The sequence below is a fragment of the Poecilia latipinna genome, unplaced genomic scaffold (genome assembly GCF_001443285.1).
Source record: "Poecilia latipinna isolate Pla-1442-1.1 unplaced genomic scaffold, P_latipinna-1.0 Scaffold444, whole genome shotgun sequence".
NCBI classification, from domain to species: domain Eukaryota; kingdom Metazoa; phylum Chordata; class Actinopteri; order Cyprinodontiformes; family Poeciliidae; genus Poecilia; species Poecilia latipinna.
Window position 1 is genome coordinate 279,483 of NW_015113060.1, and position 18,209 is coordinate 297,691.

Here is an 18,209-nt window from a genome sequence, read left to right on the forward strand (position 1 = left end):
TGTCATTTCCAGTGCTTTACTTTTTCCCTTATTTTTCGTCCTTTTTTCATTCCTTACCTCCTTCCTTTTCCTCTAATTTTTCCTTCCTTCCTTATTTCTTTTCTCCCTTCCTCCATCCTTTTATAATTTCTTATGCCCTTCCTGTCTTTGGCTTTTGCAGTTAATTTTTTTTTTTCTGCCTTGTGTAGCTCTTCATATGAAATTATAATATTAAAGATCAATTAACTTACACCGTCATCATACATTGCACATACCATGAAAACATTTTCCTCCTGTGGATTAAACACAAGCATACAACCAAACAACTGCCAGAGCAAGACGGCTACATGAGCCTGTGCCGCCATCGCCATTGTGTTGACATAAAACACTGTTTGTGGTGAAATGAGTGAAATTGGCAGACGGCTCTGGAAATTAGAGTCTGGAAAAGTCTGGACTTTTTCCATGAAAACATGCAGAAACCCTGTTGTTTTTTGTTTTTTTTTTCTTCTCCACAGCTGTTCACAGTATTTAATAACATATTTACATGTAATCCACCCACTCCCCTCCTGTTTCTTATATTACTTTGTACATGGGTAGCTCTTTATACTCAAGCTGACAGGAAGTCAGAACCCTCAGTCTGAAGGAGCATACATTATGCAGCTCCTCTGTTCTAATGATGCTGTCTTGTCCAAAGTTGTTGTTGTGCCAAAAGCTAGTCAGCCTTGACTGACTCCACTGTGTACGCGCACGCACATTTGTTTAGGCCCGTGCACGGCAGTGTGTGCTTGCATCGCATTGTAGAAGGTGAAAAGGGAGTGAGTGGAGTTTATTTCACACTCGTCTCCCCTCAGTGGTGTAATTAGCATACGGAAAATTGTTTTTCCTCATATCTCTACCAGAGCAGCTCTCCCTCGCTGGTCTGGGAATAAAAATGGAGTTGTGAATACGTAAAATTCCCCCAAAATTTTATGTAAAACTGTTGGTTTTTTTTTTTATGCGTGCCAAACTTTTCCTTTGTCGTCCGCATTTATTACGTTATTGACTAACAATCGGTCTTCTGAAATTACACATGTTCCTCCAGGCACCACTCATGTTTAATCACCACCGCTGTCTCCAATCACTCTGTAATTGTTCGGTGAAATATTAATGTCCCCGTCGTTCTTTCTTCCAGGTTGACGGCGGGAAATCTCTCTGTCCAGTTGAATCTCAATGACTACCTGGACATCTACTGCCCCAGCTACCCCGAATCAGGGAGTTTGGTTCCGGAGCAGCCAGAGACTCTGGTCCTCTACCTGGTGGAGGAGGAGGCTTTCAAAGGCTGCGTGGAAACCAAAAAGGCCGTCAAGAGGTGGGAATGCAACACCCCGTTTGCTCCGTTTGGACCGGTCCGCTTCTCTGAAAAGATCCAAAGGTTCACCCCGTTCTCGCTTGGCTTTGAATTCCTGCCGGGGAGACACTACACCTACAGCTGTAAGTAGAGGCAGGAGGAGGGTCTCACGTTGTCAAGTGAACTTAAACGGTTGACATGTCTGAAAGAGAATTGTGCTTGAAAATATGTGTTTTTCCTTTATGTCCCACAACCTTAGGTAAATAAATTATTACTTTTTAATTGTTTTAGAGCTAAAAGCACTGAAATGTGTGCTGTTCATTTGTTTTGCAAACCCACTTTCACTGTATTTACAACTGCTGATCTTTTGGGGTTTTATCAAAACCATCATCTCTCTCTGGGTATAGAAAGGTTTATATTCCTCAGATTTACCCTGCATATCTTAGGTCTGTCTTTCTGACTTTTCTTTTCTGCTTTTATGTCATTATTCCCATTTTTTCTTGTATTTCATGTTTTGTTTTGTTTTGTTTTGTTTTGGGGGGTTTTTTTTACTCTATTTGTGTGGAGAGCACTTTAAAAATTATCCTTTGCAGAAAAGTAGATGCATAACTCCATTCAGCTCTGATCAGCTTCCCTTCACCGATAAAACTGTAGATAGTTTAATGCTATCACTGTTCAGTTTGCATCTTCTGACATCAACCCATCATGGTGTGATTGGAATTTTTATAAGATCTGGAGCTGGAAAACTGCGGTTTATGTCATTTATGTTTTATATAAATTCTCACTGAGTGACATGAATGTGATGTTTTCCTAAACCAGCAGGGTGTCACACCTGATGGTTTCTCCACAACATCCTTCTTGTCTCTCCTCACTTATTTATAATCTTGTGAAGTAAGGGGGAGAAAGGAGATGCACAAGTTATTCCAGTGGTTGTAATTTTTTATTTTTTGGGTGAAGAACTTAGAAAAAGGAGGAGGAGTACATAAGACAACAATGCAGGTCCTGAAAGAGTCAGAAAAAATGCATGGCATCGATGGGTAACAAATAACGAAGCAGAGGGATGGGAGAGTGAAAAAGAAAGATGGCAATCAATACGCGATGATGGCAGCGGAGGAACGAAAACAAGGGGAGAAAAGTGATAGAAGACGAGAGGGAAACTCAGAGCTGTGACGTTACTGTAATGGAGGAGTGGAAAAGGGATGAGAAGAATCCACCTTGGAGAGAGAGAAACAGAAGTACAACAAAAGCATTGGAGAAGAGGGACGTAGGAAGAGAGGGAATCTTTACATAAATTACTGTTGGGGTTCACAGGACAATGGCGTATTGTGAAGGCATGAGAGAGTGGCTTCACACACACACATGCATACATGCACACTGGGCCATTGTCGGTGTTCATGCCAGTTCATAGAAAAGCAACAATAGGTCCCCCCCCCTCCGGTCAGGCTGCAGCAGGCTCAGGGCGATTGTGTGCGTTTTGTCCACATCAAAGATAAGGCGTAAAGTTGGTCCAAATGTCTGGCTCTGGGGTTTTTGCTCATAATGGCTCTGCAGCCCTGAAGCTGCATAATGGGGTTAGCCTGGGTTGACAGTACAATGATATTAGAGACACTAATGGCATTAGTTTGTTCAGTCTGAGCTGATCTCAGCCCTTCTGTGCCAAAAGACTATGACACTTTTACAGCCCAATGTCACAGTTTCCAATGAGTTGACAGAAACCCACAAGTTCTCCATGTCTGGGTCACCAAAAAACAGGAAACAGCTTGAGGTCCTCTGCTGGTCAGCTGTTCACTGCATCGAACGACTTCAGAGAACAGTAAGGATAGCAAGAGAGCTCAGTTCATTGAATGGTCAAATCGGTTTGTACGTATATATGGCACCAATTAACCACCATGGCATGTCATGCAAGACAAACGAGTCCAATATATAGAGATGCATCTTGATGAAACGAAACGCTATGGAAAAGTAATTTACTTCCTTTTTAACAGCAACCTTTAGCTCTTCTGCATTGTTGGCTCTGGATTGTTTCATCTTGCTATTGAGAAAACCTCAGAGATCCTAAGTGAGGTTTGATCCAAGCCAAGTGAGGCACAGCGATGCCATAAGTCAGTAACACAGTTGTCGGTACTTCTGGAAGTGTTGGCAGGTGCAAAGCTCTGCTGAAAAATTAAATCACCATCCCCATAAAGTTTATCAGCAGATGGAGACATAAAGTGCTTCATGAACTGACAACAGCAGCTATAAAACGGTCTCTCTGACTGTGAAAAGTCCACACTGGGCACCTCTGCACGTTTAATCTAGACACCAGGACTTTGATTTAAAAAAAAAAAAAAAAAAAAACATTTTCATAAATTGATTAAAATAAAAAAAAAAAAAAAAAGATCAGCTGGTTGCATTGAAACTTTCCTCATTATAATCCTTAGTCCTAAATAAGCAGTGGGTGCCAGCAATGAAAAACAGCTATTTTTTAACATGAAGAAACTTGCAGCAGCAACAGTATAGAATATATATATATATATGTGCATAAAAACAGGCTAAAACATGTCATTTTCAATGTTTAAAAGTGTTTTTCCTAGTACAAACACTTTAACAAGAACACACAGGTAGGTCTATTTGATTTTAGAGTATTATGCACAATCCAGAACTCCAGTAAAAGATAAGTGCACCTCTTCTCAAAGCACTTGAAGTTATTTGCTGATGGTATGAGCTCTGAAATGTCTGTGAAGCCCTGAAAAAATGTTAGATTATTTGATTATGACGCAAAATTAAACAATCTGGTGACTACAAAAGCACATTTATGTCATTGGTTTTTATTATAGTTGAAGTGTCTCTGCTGTAAGTGCTTGGTTTCAGTGATGCAGTCTTATTCAGGCTGACAGTAGGGGTCCCGCTGTGGCTTTCTGGGCTATTTAAACTTAAGCAATTGTAAAGTTGCAGAAGGTTTTCAATTAACGCTCTTAGATTTCAATATGCAGTATCTTGTAAAGGAAAAGGCCAGGATGGAAAAGATAGAAGGGTACAGGCATCAGGAGCGCCACATGTTCTGGTGTCATGCATAAATTTATGAGTGTGGCTTTAAATAATTGGGAGAAATGTCTAATATTTACAGCCGTGCATAAAAGTGATTCCCAATGTGCTGTCAGAAGTGTCTGCAGCTTTCAGTGCGTCATTCCTGGCGACTGATGTAACTGAGAAGGAGCCGGTTTTTGTAGAGGTTACTCAGGGTGGATCCTGCAGGTCACAGCAGGAAAGGCTGCTGTTTGACTTCAGGCAGAAGTTGCATTTAAGCCACAAAGAAGGGGCATGACATGGCTTTGCAAATCAAATTGATCAGATCTTCACTTTTTGATTAAATAAACTCGCGTAAGTGGTGTGTGTCGGAGAAGGACCCATCTCATCAATTATCTCTGTGTGAATCCGTTGTCATCTGCGAGTCTAATAGCTTGCAGAGATTTTCTCTGTTATTAAATATAATTACTCGAGAGACGGAAGGATGTTGGAAAACCTATGCCTTCCACGTGTAGCTTTTTGTTGCTCAAACTCCACGTGCACGCCACCTTTCTCCTGAGCTTCTTTGAGGCTTTATAAAGAATCTGAACCATTTTCATGTGGATCCCCTGAGGCTGATATTCGTACTATTTGGGTTCAGTTAGTGGTACTGGATGGGCCACAAACATATTTTTGTAAGCTAGTTTAAGTTCTTTGTATGAACTTGTTCTATAATTGCACAATATAATGAATCACACCATCTGAAAGTGTATATGTGCATTGCCTCAATCAAATAGCACTGCTTAGCTACAATACTTGGTAGGCTCTTATATTTCAACGTGTAAGGGTAATTTTATTTATATAGCAAATTTTCAGCAACAAGGCAGTTCAAAGTTCTTTACATGAATTAGAAGAAAATACAAACAACAACAACTAAAAACAAAGCCAAGAGACTAAAAGGTAAGGGTAGAAACAAAAAAAGCTAAATGTTGGTTCACGGTGTTTGATTCTTGTTCTGGGATGCTAAGTACTCCACAATTTATAAACTAACAAGAGTTTCTCCAGGTCTTGCTCCGATCTTTAATTAGAAAGTAATAGGTACTCCATAATCCTTAATGTAACAGGAGTTTCTCAATTAGTGAGGTATAAAACTAAATATTGGTTCCATGTGTATGTTATCCAAGGCTTCGGGCTCTGGTAGACAATTTGATCTAGGAAAGGAGTCAACATAAGAGTAAATCAAACGCCTCAATAAAAATAGTGGGGTTTGAAAACAAATGTGGGTTTGATTTATTATCAAACCCCACCTTGAAAAGGTAGATGGGAATGAAGCTGGGAAAATTTACCCTGCAAACTCTGTTAAGCCTTGGTTCCTGTGGAGGGAGTGAAGGTAGGAAGAACAGGAAGTGGATCCAGAACGGTTTGCAGTAATGCAGGTGGAACTGAAGCTCATCATTTTTACACGGTTATGAGATATGGATCATAAGCAAAAGAGTGAGATCCTGGATGCAAAAGGTTAAAATTAGCTTTTTTTTTTTTTTTTTTTTTTTTGTGCATTGTCCGCGCTTTGACTTGAAGAGCCGACATCTTGAGGGCGCTCAGAGTAACGTTGCTGCTCCTCAAAGGAGCTGGGTAACTGGGAGGCACCCTCGTCAGGCATTTGAGGAGGATGCGTTCACATGCGACACCCCGGGGCAGGCCCAGAACACACTGAAGGGACTATCGATCTCATCTGGATTTTAAAACACCTCGAGATCCGCAGAAACAGCTGAAGAATGTTAATGGGGAGAGTGATATGTTGGTTTCCTATTGATAGGTAGAAAATGGATCGCTGGCTAGATGGTGTAAGCTATCCACACTCAGGTATCATAAATGTCAGAATGATTGTGGCAAGAAAAACTTTGATGATGTTGTGGTTTTTAATACATAGTTGCAGTGCAACATTTGTAGAGAAATGGCTTATTTGATGTGTTTATATATTTACACAATTCTTTTTGTGTATGGCTCAGATTGATAGATTCACAAACAAAAGATGGTGATGAATTCTTTAATTACATTTTATCCTCACTTCTCTTGGTACTGCCACAAATACCACAACATATTGTAGTTAGATTTTAATTCCACATCGCTCCTCCCTGCTTACCAGTTAGATGTCCTTCATCCAAATAAACAAGTGATATATGGATGTTGAACCTAGTTTGTATTCATGAAAAGCTTGATTTCTTCACATTTTGATCCACAAAAAAAAAAAAAAAACATTTTCAAAGTCACCAAACTGCGTAGAAAGCGATGCCGTTGTAGTAGCTTTAGTCGTCAGGATTTAAAAGCTTTTTTTTAAAAAAAAGAAAGAAAAGTAAAGGAACAAACCCTTTTCGAGCTTTGACAGTATTGCACAATATCATGTGCTTCTAACATGTTGCAGCATATTTCAACGGTTATTCCAGCTAACGTCACTAACATAAGTTTATCAGAAAAGCACATTGTGTGGAGAGGTGCGTGTTCTAGTCGTAGACCGACCGCCTCATATAAGGAGGCTATTCGGCCTCAATGCAACCGTCTGGATTTGATTCCTGACCTTGGGGATGACCTTTTGTTGCATGTCATCCCCTCTTGTCTTTGTCTGCCTATTTCCTGTTTGAATACTGTGAATTGTAGACACTAGTATCACAAAATCATTTTTTTTCTTTAACAGAGAATTGCAAAACTTTCAATTAAGGCACCTTTTCTAATCATTAAACACCAAACATGGTATCATGCAAATTTATCCCTTGAATATTGTGCTCTAATAGTGTTTTTGTATTTTGAACTACTTTACATATCTGGAGTCATCCTGATGGTTGACAAATTATCTGGAGTGTTTCTTATTACGCGTCTCTGAGTTAGCAGCTGCTTGAGAATAGTTTTAAGACAAAACACATTAACTGGGGGTTTCATACAAATTTGCTTACCAAAAGCAACAATGCGGTGACAGGTAAAGCATCTATTAGGATCCTTTTATTCCCGAGTGAGCCATGATCAGCATCGATATGGGGAGCAGCTCCTCTCTAATGGTGGCACATCTCTGTAGTGCATTTCGTTGTTTTTACTTAGCCAAGAGGATAAGTGCGATATTTGGTGTGCAACAGAAAGATGATGTAAATCCTTGCTCGGATAATGTTGAAGTGGGAAAACTCGTCGTCTGCTCTTAAGCTTTCCTGCACGCAATGTATTTGTAGCAAGAGATCCTTTAAATAGACTTTCTGGAATCATTTTTGCTCCGTGCAAGAATTTATTTCTTTTAATATTCCACATGTGGGCTGAATTCAGAACTGTTTGTTGGGTTTGATGAGTAAGTAGCTTATTTACACCTTATTTTGACTCTTGTTCTCTGCAGCTCTGCCGACAGATGAAGGCCCTCCTCTGCCATGCATGAAGATGCGTGTCACAGTATGCTGTGAGCCCAGTGAGTACACTCATCCTTTCATCTGTTCTTTTATGCTTTCCTCTTTGTACACCAGCAGACTCTTCTTTCTGCCTCTCGCATCTCTACTATCATGTCTGGGAGTATAGAATGATGTTCAGACTGCCACTCACTACTGAGCTTTTTGCTGCTTTCTATCTTTAACCTTGTAGTATTCTTTTTTTTCCCCTAAATGAAAACTACTATGAAGTTAACTCTTTGCTGAGCATTGGTTACTTTCCTGTATCAATCCACACCAAGTTACAGCTTTAAAAAAAAAATCAATTTTTGAAATGCCTAAACTTTTCCACTATACCATATTTATGATTTAAGTTATTTTAACTTGATGAGCAAAAACTAGTAGCTGGAGTTTCTGCAGCTGCAAAACTGTTTCCCTTTTTTTTTCTTGCGACAAAGTCAAATTTGTCAATTTGGAAGTATTTGCAGCTGAAGGAAGCAAACAGTCATGGTGTGGGAACTAAACTGTTTTTAAGATAACTCAGTTTTGATTGTATTATTGTAGTACAGCAGCCTGTTATGAACATGACTGCAGGTTGGCTACCTCAGCAGATAGCCTGACTAATTTACTAGTCAATATCAGCTGTAAATATATCAGATAAATAGAATCTATAAGTAGCAGAATGCCAAAAAAAAATGTGAGCTGTAAATTTTTACTCAATAAAGCTTCAGTTTTTTTTATTATAATGATATTACCCAGGTCTATGTATCGGAATCAAAAATATAATGTTATAACTGAATGTACTTGTTAGTTTTACAACGGCTGGAACAGGTGATGTTTGTCTTAAAGCAGATTTGTTCAAAACATTATGAGCATAAGCCCATATAGCATTTCCATCATGCCTAGTCTGCATTTAGAACAAATTAAATTAATATTTTGTTATGGGTTTTTTGAGCATCACATTTATTTAAATCTTATCCAACCAGTGGTCTTTCTTTTTTCTACCTGCTTGTCATCCTCATTCACCCACTCCCCATCGCCCTTTCTCAGTGTGAAATTCCCAGAGTTGATCTAATCCAGAGCCCGCCTGGAGTAATGTTAGTCTTCCAGTCCAGTGAGCTGCCCATTCCGGTTGGGAATGTTGCCCAGTCACTGTGGGAATCCCTGTACGGTGCTCGGTGTGTGTGTGTGTGTGTGTGTGCGTGGACCATTTTTCTTTCTGTTGCTGTTGCTACGCTTTGTGTGTGCGAGTCTATGGGCCTTTGCGTGCGATCTTTGGCAGTTGGACTCGTATCCGAGTGTGTATGTAGCATCGCATGCGTGTCTGAGACGTCTGTCCCAGTTCCCATCCCTGTGTTGTCTGCAGGGGGGCTTGTTGTGTTGTCCCAGACTGAACTAACGCACTTTTTTCTGTCTCTCTCACTTCAGTGAAACTGGCTGGAAAGTTGTTTAACAAACAGATATAGTTTAAATAAATGAGGGAAGAAAATGCAAACTGTGAAAAAAATAAACCTCCTTTCACCTCGAATTTGGGGGTAATGATAGAGCAACCTCCTTTAGGTTCATGAGACCAAACACAAAAATTGGTCTGATCGGAACAAGCTGACAATTTAGCAAAATATTTCAGGAAATAAAAATAATATTTAGTTTTACAAGTAGAATAAAGATCAACAGTGTCACTTTGCAGTAAATAATCTAAATTAGTATACAATATACTTACTGTATGTTGTGGTATTTACTCTCATCTTTATTCCAAGTTCACCGATATTTTTTTGTTTTGAATTTACAGTTTAAATATGTAGCTAAACGATATCGGTAGGTAATCCTGATAGGGACAGCAAATGATGGCAAATGCCAACTTTCCCATTGATGATTTAAATAATTAAGCTTTAGCTAACATTAATAGGGATGTAGAATACGTCCTGGTTATGAGAACAATAGGAAATTTGACCTAAATTTTAGTGAGATTGTAAAACCCCAACTTTATCATTTTCAATTATAGTTGGATACAAACTGGAGAAAATGATTAATTTATCTTGCATTGAATGTGAACCAGAAAAGATTTTAGCCATAATTTTTGGGTAAACAATTAAATTTTTACAGTAAACGTTTTGCTAATCCCAACCTGCGTTTCAAAGAGAGTAATCGGCATCTCGCTCAGATTTGATCAGTCCAAATATTGTATTCATGCTTGTCTAATTCTACAGTGGCCCTAATGCCCAACAAAGCTTAGAAAGTGTAGTAATTTTGTTTTCACAAATCTCACTGGCAGAAGTTCGATCAGTGTGAGTCAGCTTTAGCATAATTATTGGATAATCTCTCACAGTGCTTTCTTTGTCTCATCTACTTCTCTGTCATTTCGTTTAAGCCCAAATTCTGCCAGACTCACGTTTTGGAGGCTTCTTCGTTGCTTTTGTAACCGACTGTTGTCAGGCAGCCTAGCGCCAACTTTACCTTCACTAGTGACGAACTATTAGCTAGTGTGTGAAATCTGAAAGTGCTGACACATCTTATCTGTGACTGTCACCTTATCTTATTTCAGAAAAGTACCCCAGTTGCTACCGGATAGTTGCTATTTAAATGTGGCTCAGGGCTCTTGGGGGGCTTTCGTAGCTAAGAGTTGTCAGAGTTGCTCATCGGCATCTTTATTAGCGGACAGGACAAGAACGAACTTCCTTCTTTGCAATTCAAAATCAGCTTTATTAATTAGTTACCAAGCTTAAAGCCTGGATACAAATATCCATGGCTGTAGAAGTTTAGATTTTGATTTTCCTCCCGAAGAAGCTGAGAAATGGCTACTCTGCTGCAGTGTTGTGATTGTTAATATTTGATTTTTATTTCGTTTGGCACAGTTTCTTCTTCTACCATTCACCAAAAATGCTCCTATACATTTTTTAAAGGTGGCGACGGTGTGGTGCAGCAGGCGCCCCATATTCAGAGGCAATTAGACCTCGACAGCTATCCCAGGTTCAGTCCCAAACTTCCGGGACCTTCGCTGCATGTCCTCCCACATTCCATCTCTGACATTTTCTTGCCTGGATAATGTGGATAACGACAACTAGTGGCACACAATCTCTGACAAAGAAAAGAAAAGTAGTGAACACTTTTTCAGTGCCGTTGTATCCGAGTGTTGTCAGGGTGCCAGATGGCAACTTTTGTGTTCTTGGCAGCTAGTTGGTCTCATTGAGCTTACTGTGTCGTATCATTTCTGTCACTTTGTCACAAATTGTTTTTGTTTTTTTTTCCACAAAGGAACCAGAATACTGCCAGATAACGATTTAAAAGTGTGTTATCGGGCAGCCTGACAACTTTTGTCCTGACTGACTTCATCAACACAACAGGGCAGCAACTCAAGAACCACTTTAATTCTTCAAATTTTGAGTCTTGGCATAAACTTATTTCACGAGAGACACAAACAGACAGCAACTGCGTGACAAATCGCGAGACACACTTCGACAAGAAACGAGATTGCGCCATGTCCTTAATCTCGAATAAACTCCGAAATGGTCATCACAGGCGCGACGTCAGTCGGGAGGTAATTTGCTACTTTATTACCAGAGTAAAATCTGAAGGATTTTTTATTATTTTTTTTTTTTTAAAGTTTGTTAATTATCTGGCTCCCATTAATTACAACTACATCAGATAGCTCACTTCTCTGAGGAAAGGCTAATGTATTCCTGACCTTCTGACTGTATTCCCCAATCAGCTCATCTGTGCCAAAAATAATAAAGAAATTGTAGAAATCACTCGAGTTCTGCATTCTTAGCACAGCATGCACACATGCATTTCATTTTCAGTTCTAAAATCACTTTGACTTCAGAGCAGAAACAGTTCTACCTACAAAGACATGCACACATCTGGGTTCTGTTTCCTTGCCTCATCTCTTTTTTCTTCCTTCTGCCTCTCATCCTATTCCTTAACCAAAACTAATCCCGACTAAATTTCAGGATCTGCGTCTCCTTGTCTTTTAACTCCCCACCTCCCTTCCACCCACCTCCTCCTCATCTCCAACCTCCTCGCTTTCATTCTTTCTTCACTCTTCTGTCATTCTTGAAGTGGCACTAATCCCCCCCTTCTCTCTGTCTCTTCAGCTCTCTCCTCCCTTCCTCGTTTTTTTATGATCTTTCGCTACTGGAGCAAAACTAATCTAGGCCCCATCCGTAGCAAGTCTTTCAGACATCCTCCTCCGTGCCCTCAGACTCCGCCTTGCCACCTTCCTGTTTACACCTTCCCTTTGTCGAACCTCTGCGTCCGCCGTACCGCTTTCCACCAGCTCCCTTTTTCCCTTTTGCCCCGCTTCGCTCCATCTCTGTCGCGCGCCGGCTGTGCGGCGAGCCTCGTTGGGATAAACGTGTACGAGGCCGGCGAGAGGAAAGTGAAGTAGATGGATGAGAGCGGGGATGAAGGAGAGTTGGAGGCGATGTATTGCAGTCTGTCCACTCGCTGTTGTTGTGTTGTTCCCCTGTGGTAAAAGCTCCCGCTTATTCCCTGCTTCCTTCCTGACTTGGTTCCCTTTTATCTGACAGGTAGCATGGCAGCAGGGCATGCCATTAGACGCCTGTGTGGCCGTCAGTGATGGCAGCTCCTGTCCTTCAGCAAACGCCTCTTATCTAGACTTCAAATCGTGCTCCTCCCTTCCTCACTTTTTTTTTTTTTCCATCTTCTTCAAAAACCAGCTTGTATGCATTTCCACTTGGGGATAACTCTGTCGTGAGGGGTTTAAATTAATTAGCGGTTAGTGTGAAGGACAGAGGTGACGATGAGAGAGTCCATCAGGTGTGTTGTCATTGCTCCAAGGTCAGTGAGTTCTAAACCGTCTCTCGATTTCTCTGGTGTTTAATTTGTCAGTAATACAGATGGCGGATTTGTTTCTTTGATTTTTTTATTTTTTTATTTCCTGAAATATCGTGAAGCACGACAGCTTGATGTTTATATGGGAGCGAGTTTGTTTTTTTGTAACGCAATGCTATCACAAATCGCGTTTGGAAAACAAACAAAAAAAACGATGTCTGATAGGTTCTCAAGCTCTTGTTGCATCATAAAAATGAAGCCCCGAATTGTTGTCGTGAAATTTCGGATACCCCACAGCCTTCTATTGCATCTTCCTCAAGCTCGCTTCACCTCCTACTCCATACTTACCTTTTTACTCTGCATCTTCTCCTTAAAACCCCCTCCTGGTGTGTTTATCTCTCTGGCTCCTCGAGTTGCTCTGCCTCTCTCCGGCTTCCTCTTTCCCTGCCGTCCCACTGTGAGAAACCATTACAGACCAACTTCCATCTCTCCCTAATTGATTCCCCTTCCCACTTCGTCTCACTTCCTTTTTTTTTTCTAGTCATTGTCCCGCTGTGAGCAGTCCATTACATTTATTTCAGTTTGCAGAGCGTCACCATTTTGCCTCGCATTCTTTTTCGGGGTGTTTTTTTTTTTTTTTTCGTTTTCTTTTCTTGGGGGGTGCGGTATGGGGGGGTGGCGGATGGTTGCCTTTAATTTCTTGAATCCTTACCCTCCTTCTCACCGCCCTCTGCTCTCATCCAAGTCACTCTTTGTGCGCCTGAAACCCAGTGGACAAAACTCAAACTGAACCTCAAGACCCAAATTTTAGCTTTTTACCGTTTTTAGCGATTTGCGTCTGAAATTCCCCGCTGGTTTTTTATTTCATTTTAATTTTTCCCCACCATTTTTGTATAACGATTTTATTTACGTTAGTTAGCATTAGTGCCTATGTGTGTAAAATGGCGGCACGAGGAGAGGTGGAATGGTGGAACATTGTCTCTGCAGTGGTGCATTCTGCATACACCCACATAAACGCCGCCACACACACACACACACACACACACACACTCACACTCGGAGGCACATGCGCACTTTGCCACGGCTGTCCATGTGCAGTTACACATGCAGCATGCCTCAGACTGCACTGCGGAGAGCGTGCTTTTTTTTTTTTTTTCTGCAGTCACGCCCCCGTGGACTCCATTTTGTGGGAGAGTTCGCCATGACGAAGATGATGATGTTAACACAAAAACGAGAGCCGTCGATGTTCAGCTGTTTGCGCAAATGATGTGATTAAAGCCTGATCAAAACACACACATCACCCACAGCCGAGTAAACGCCAGGCATCTGAAAACGGCAAACTTTGTGTTTTCGACTCGACGGCGAATGAAACGCCCGTTGATTTCACAGCGATTTAATTAAAAACGTAAAGTTACTCAGAAGTTTTAAATTATTAGTTTAATTATAAATCACAACAAATTCTAAAACTTTCCCGGTTTCATTTGTATCACTAATTCCAGACATACGACCTTCAATTTTGTTTTGTTTTTTTTAGTGTGTTTTTTTTTTTTTTATCAAAGTACAAATAAATTCTCTAAAAATTCTACAAATTTTGTTTAGAATTTGTGAGCTTGAGATTTGTTTTGAGTAGAAAAAAATAGAAAAAATTCAAAAGTTAAACATTTTCAACATATTACTTATTTTTTCCCCTTTTTTGTGGAATTTTAATGTAGGAACTGTTTAGTTTGTCTTGTTTTCTTTTCTTTTTTTAAACATTGATAAAGATGCAGTTTCTGTAAAATGTAACTTATTGAATATGGCAATAATGTTTTTACTTGAGATTGTTTGTGGGATACTGTGACTCTGGCTGTTCAGTTTTATATTTAATGTAGTAATTACTTGGCTTTTTTTCTTGCTTATTTTTATATTGTCTTATTTAATCAGTGGCACCGATAAATTGTTGACAGAAGACACATTTATCCAAAGATATTTTTTTTCTTGATTGAAAGTGGTTCAGTTATTGTTGCTTTCAGTGTAAAAATATATTTTTTTTACTATTTTGTCTCAATAATATTCTATTTGTAAACTATGTGATTTTTTTTTATGTTTTGTTTTTGTTTTGTTTTATTTTAAGATGCATCATCAGCTGAAGAATTTAAAAATAAATATTTTTCCCATAATTTCATGTGGTACATGGTGAATACAAATAATGCACATATTTTTTATAAATGTAATGCGTTTTTTTTTTTTTTTTTCTGTTGCTAATTGTATTGATAAATTGTGCAACGTTGACCAACTAAAATATTCACAACTTGTCTGGATTTAGGATTTTTTTAATTGCGTTATAGACGGATTTGTTTTTTTTTTTGTTTTGTTTTGTTTTTTTTTAACAATTGTAACTGTTTTTTCGGCACCGTTTGCTTCACCTTACAAATACTCTTGCTCACATCGATGCACACTTGCACAAGCTCAGTACTAAGGTGTGACATAGCAGGCTATTTAATGCTTCGTTAACCCCTTGATGGGTGTTAGCTATATCAACTTGAGAGTAATTTGGTTTCATGTCGGGCGGAGCCACGTGTTGTTCAGACGCGCTGAGGAAGGCTTATCGGGTTATGGATCAGCGGTTGGTTCTCTGAGGTCATTGATACACACCTTATTTTCCAGGCTACGGCTTTTGAGTGTGTTCGCGTGTGCACGGTTAGGTGTTTGACTTGTGGGTTGTCAAGAGGTGAGTTCAAGGCCACAGATTGATTTAAGAGCCAGTTGTGCCGTCTTATCCGTGCCTTCTGACCCCTCCATCGTTGCTCTTTGGAATATTAGGCAGTTTTCTGCTTCAGAGAAATTTTACAGTTTTTTTTTTCCTTTCTACCAGTATTTTTTTGGTCTTTTTTCCCCGTTTTCATTCTTAACAGCTCCCTATTCCTCCATTATAGCAGTCCTCCACTTCTCCCTCCATTATTTCCTTTCAGCACCCTCTACCCACCTGCTGAGAAAGTGACGCCCAGACACAAATGCCCCCTTATCCCGTCTTATTCTTTCCCTCCCTTTTCCCCGTCTGACCTTGTCTCAGTCTTTCGAATCTTCTTTTCTTCTTTCACCTTACTTTCTCACTCGAGTTTCACCGCTCTACCTTTCATCTTCTGTCCACTTCTTGGTTTCGGCTGTCATTTTGAATTTTCTTGCATTTTCCCCATTTCCTGTACCCCTCTCGGTATAATTTCCATCATTCTTAGTCATTCTAATTTACATAACACTATCTTTTTCCTGTTGCCATGCTTTCCAAGCTCTTTTTTTTCTGTATGACCTTTAAGAAAATTTGCATAGGGGACATATTTAGGGTTGCACAGTCAGTCAGTACCCATTTTTCATGGCGTTGGTCTTTGAGTAATGGTAAATACCTTCCCCTGGTCATTTGTCTGTTTCTTGTTCTTTTTGTTACACAAAGCAGCACTTTTATTGAGAAGGTTACACATGCAAAAATGACTAATCAGCATCTTGTTTCCATGCCTCAACTTGATCTAAACTCTATCTTTCTTCTCTTCTTGCTTATTGCAGCATCAGAGGGCTCAAAACGAATACAAGGTGAGATGTAAATTCTTGTAAAACATTTTATTTTATTTTATTTTTTTTGTAGGTTGTGGATCAGTGTAACATGTAAATTTCTATATTTTTCTGTATTGAGCTAAAACCTGCATGTCAAATTTGTGGATCCAAGGTAACTCGGAGATCCACAACTTGTTTGTAGAACCACAGGTCTGTTACAAACATGTTGTTCAGATGGCGCAGTCATTATGCTCTGGAGGTGCTTCACTTCAGCTGGGATAATGGAGGTGGTCGACGGTGATGGGAAGATGGATAGAACTAAATGCAGAACAATCCTGGGGGAAAACTCGTTTAAGGGGCAGCAAAAGATTTGAGTCTGCTGCGGAGGTTCACCTTCCAGCAGCATATCCAGATCCAAATGGGAATTCATTAGAAAGACTGGCTGCTCTCCACTTTACAATTATCCACTATATCAATGTTGGCAAGTTTCAATAACTATGCTGAGGTTTGTGGTTGTAAAATGACCAAATGTGGTGTAGATAAAGGCGTACGAATCACTTTTAAAGGCACTGTTAGTCATCTACTTGTTGAGCCCCAAAACGAATGCAGTCACATGGGAGCTCAGACATAAACTGGAGCGCCAGTGTGAAATGGTTAACAGACTGTGTTTAAATCAGTCACGTTTTCCAGCCAAAACACAAAACAGTGTTGTGCTTTAAATTGGTGTCAAGTTTAAACAGAATAATAATGAATAATAAGGTCCTGTGGCAAAAAAAAAAAAGGTCTATATGTGATTCCAAATCCCCAGACAGATTCAGAAGAAGGAAACTCGTATTCAAGCATTTTTGGTTGTACTTCTTACAGAAACAAATATTCATAATGTTCTCCTCTGCTCTAGGATCAAAACCTCGCAGCAGTGTCGTCTCACTGAGGACCACTTCTCTTCCACTCCTCATCTCCATCCTCTTACCGCTGATCACCTGACTCATCTGTCCTCAGTGCCTGCCTGTGCTCCATGGGTGCAATCTCTGGCATCTAAAGGAAAAATAAAACTGAGCTCACGGACAACAAATGGCAAAGTGCAATCTCTGCCGGACTAAGCCAGGCACATTAACGACTGTGGTTAGAAATCCAGGCAGGACGATGGTTTCTCCGGACCACAGTGACTCAGGGAAATGACGCCGAAGTGCAGCAAAGCATTTCTTCCCGTTTTCTTGCTCTACCTGTTGCCTGTCGTACAACTACTCAGATAAAATGTTCTCCATGCGGGAGCCATCTTAAGACTCCTATCTCACTTCGAAGCCAGAAGAACAATGAAAGAATCAGGACCTCCAGTGAAGTTTTTTATTTTTGTGTCTTGTTTTTTTTTATATATATATACATATTTTTTTATACTTCTTCTGTTGTTTACTTCTGTTTGAGTGGAAGCCTCCAGTTTAAAAAGCGGCCAAATAAACCTGCTAGAGTAAGGACTGGCTCAGGTTGGAGGTTTTCTGTTTCTTCTTTAATTTTCTGGACATGGACTCAAACTCGCACATTAATGCCTCATTATTATAATCACAGCAAAACAAATCTGCTCTACTTCCATCTCAAAGGAAAGGCATTTTGAATCTGGAAAGGGCAACTCTTGTGGAAAAGTGAGACTGGGCTCCTGCGCCCCCTGCTGGGATCAAACTGGTTTTTACTGGTTGAACTGGGCTGGACATACAAGAAGAGACTGGATGCCGGACTTTGGTTTTTACAGGAGTTGTTCCTCTTTGGGTAACCGGCTCTGCGTTAGGGTTACAACATGCTTTCTGTTTCAGAGCCACCGGAGAGAAAAACACGGATTTATGGGTGAACGGATCGGAGTCAGAAAGATAAACGGTGTGCACATCTGAGCTTTATGATTTTATTTTTATCGTCACATGATTTTTGGCTTCATGTGGGTAGTTGGTAAAATAGCATATTAGACCTATTTAAAAAAAATTATGTTGGGTCTATGTAAATCAGTTGTTTACTACAGTAACAATCAGTCTGTATAAGTTAATCGTAAAAATAACACAAACTTAATTTTTATGTGAGCAGAAAATGACAGATTTTCATACTTACAAATCACGGATATATCATTTTATATGCTGCGCTAAACTGAATTTGCCAAGTTATTAAGTTGATTATTAAATTTATATTCGCGTGTGAAAATTTTGGCAAGAATGAATGAATGA

General features: G+C 39.8%; 1 protein-coding gene across 1 annotated transcript in view; it reads left to right on the forward strand.

Moving 5' to 3' along the window:
• The window catches only part of efna4 (ephrin A4), a 44,049-nt gene extending 26,225 nt beyond the window's left edge, over positions 1–17,824 (forward strand). The window contains exons 2-5 of the mRNA XM_015038538.1: positions 1,151–1,449; positions 7,665–7,733; positions 16,018–16,044; positions 16,904–17,824. Of these exons, the coding sequence (XP_014894024.1) occupies positions 1,151–1,449; positions 7,665–7,733; positions 16,018–16,044; positions 16,904–16,989 (481 nt within the window). The 3' untranslated portion in view covers positions 16,990–17,824. The remainder of the gene's footprint in view (positions 1–1,150; positions 1,450–7,664; positions 7,734–16,017; positions 16,045–16,903) is intronic.
• The last annotated feature ends 385 nt before the right edge of the window (positions 17,825–18,209 follow it).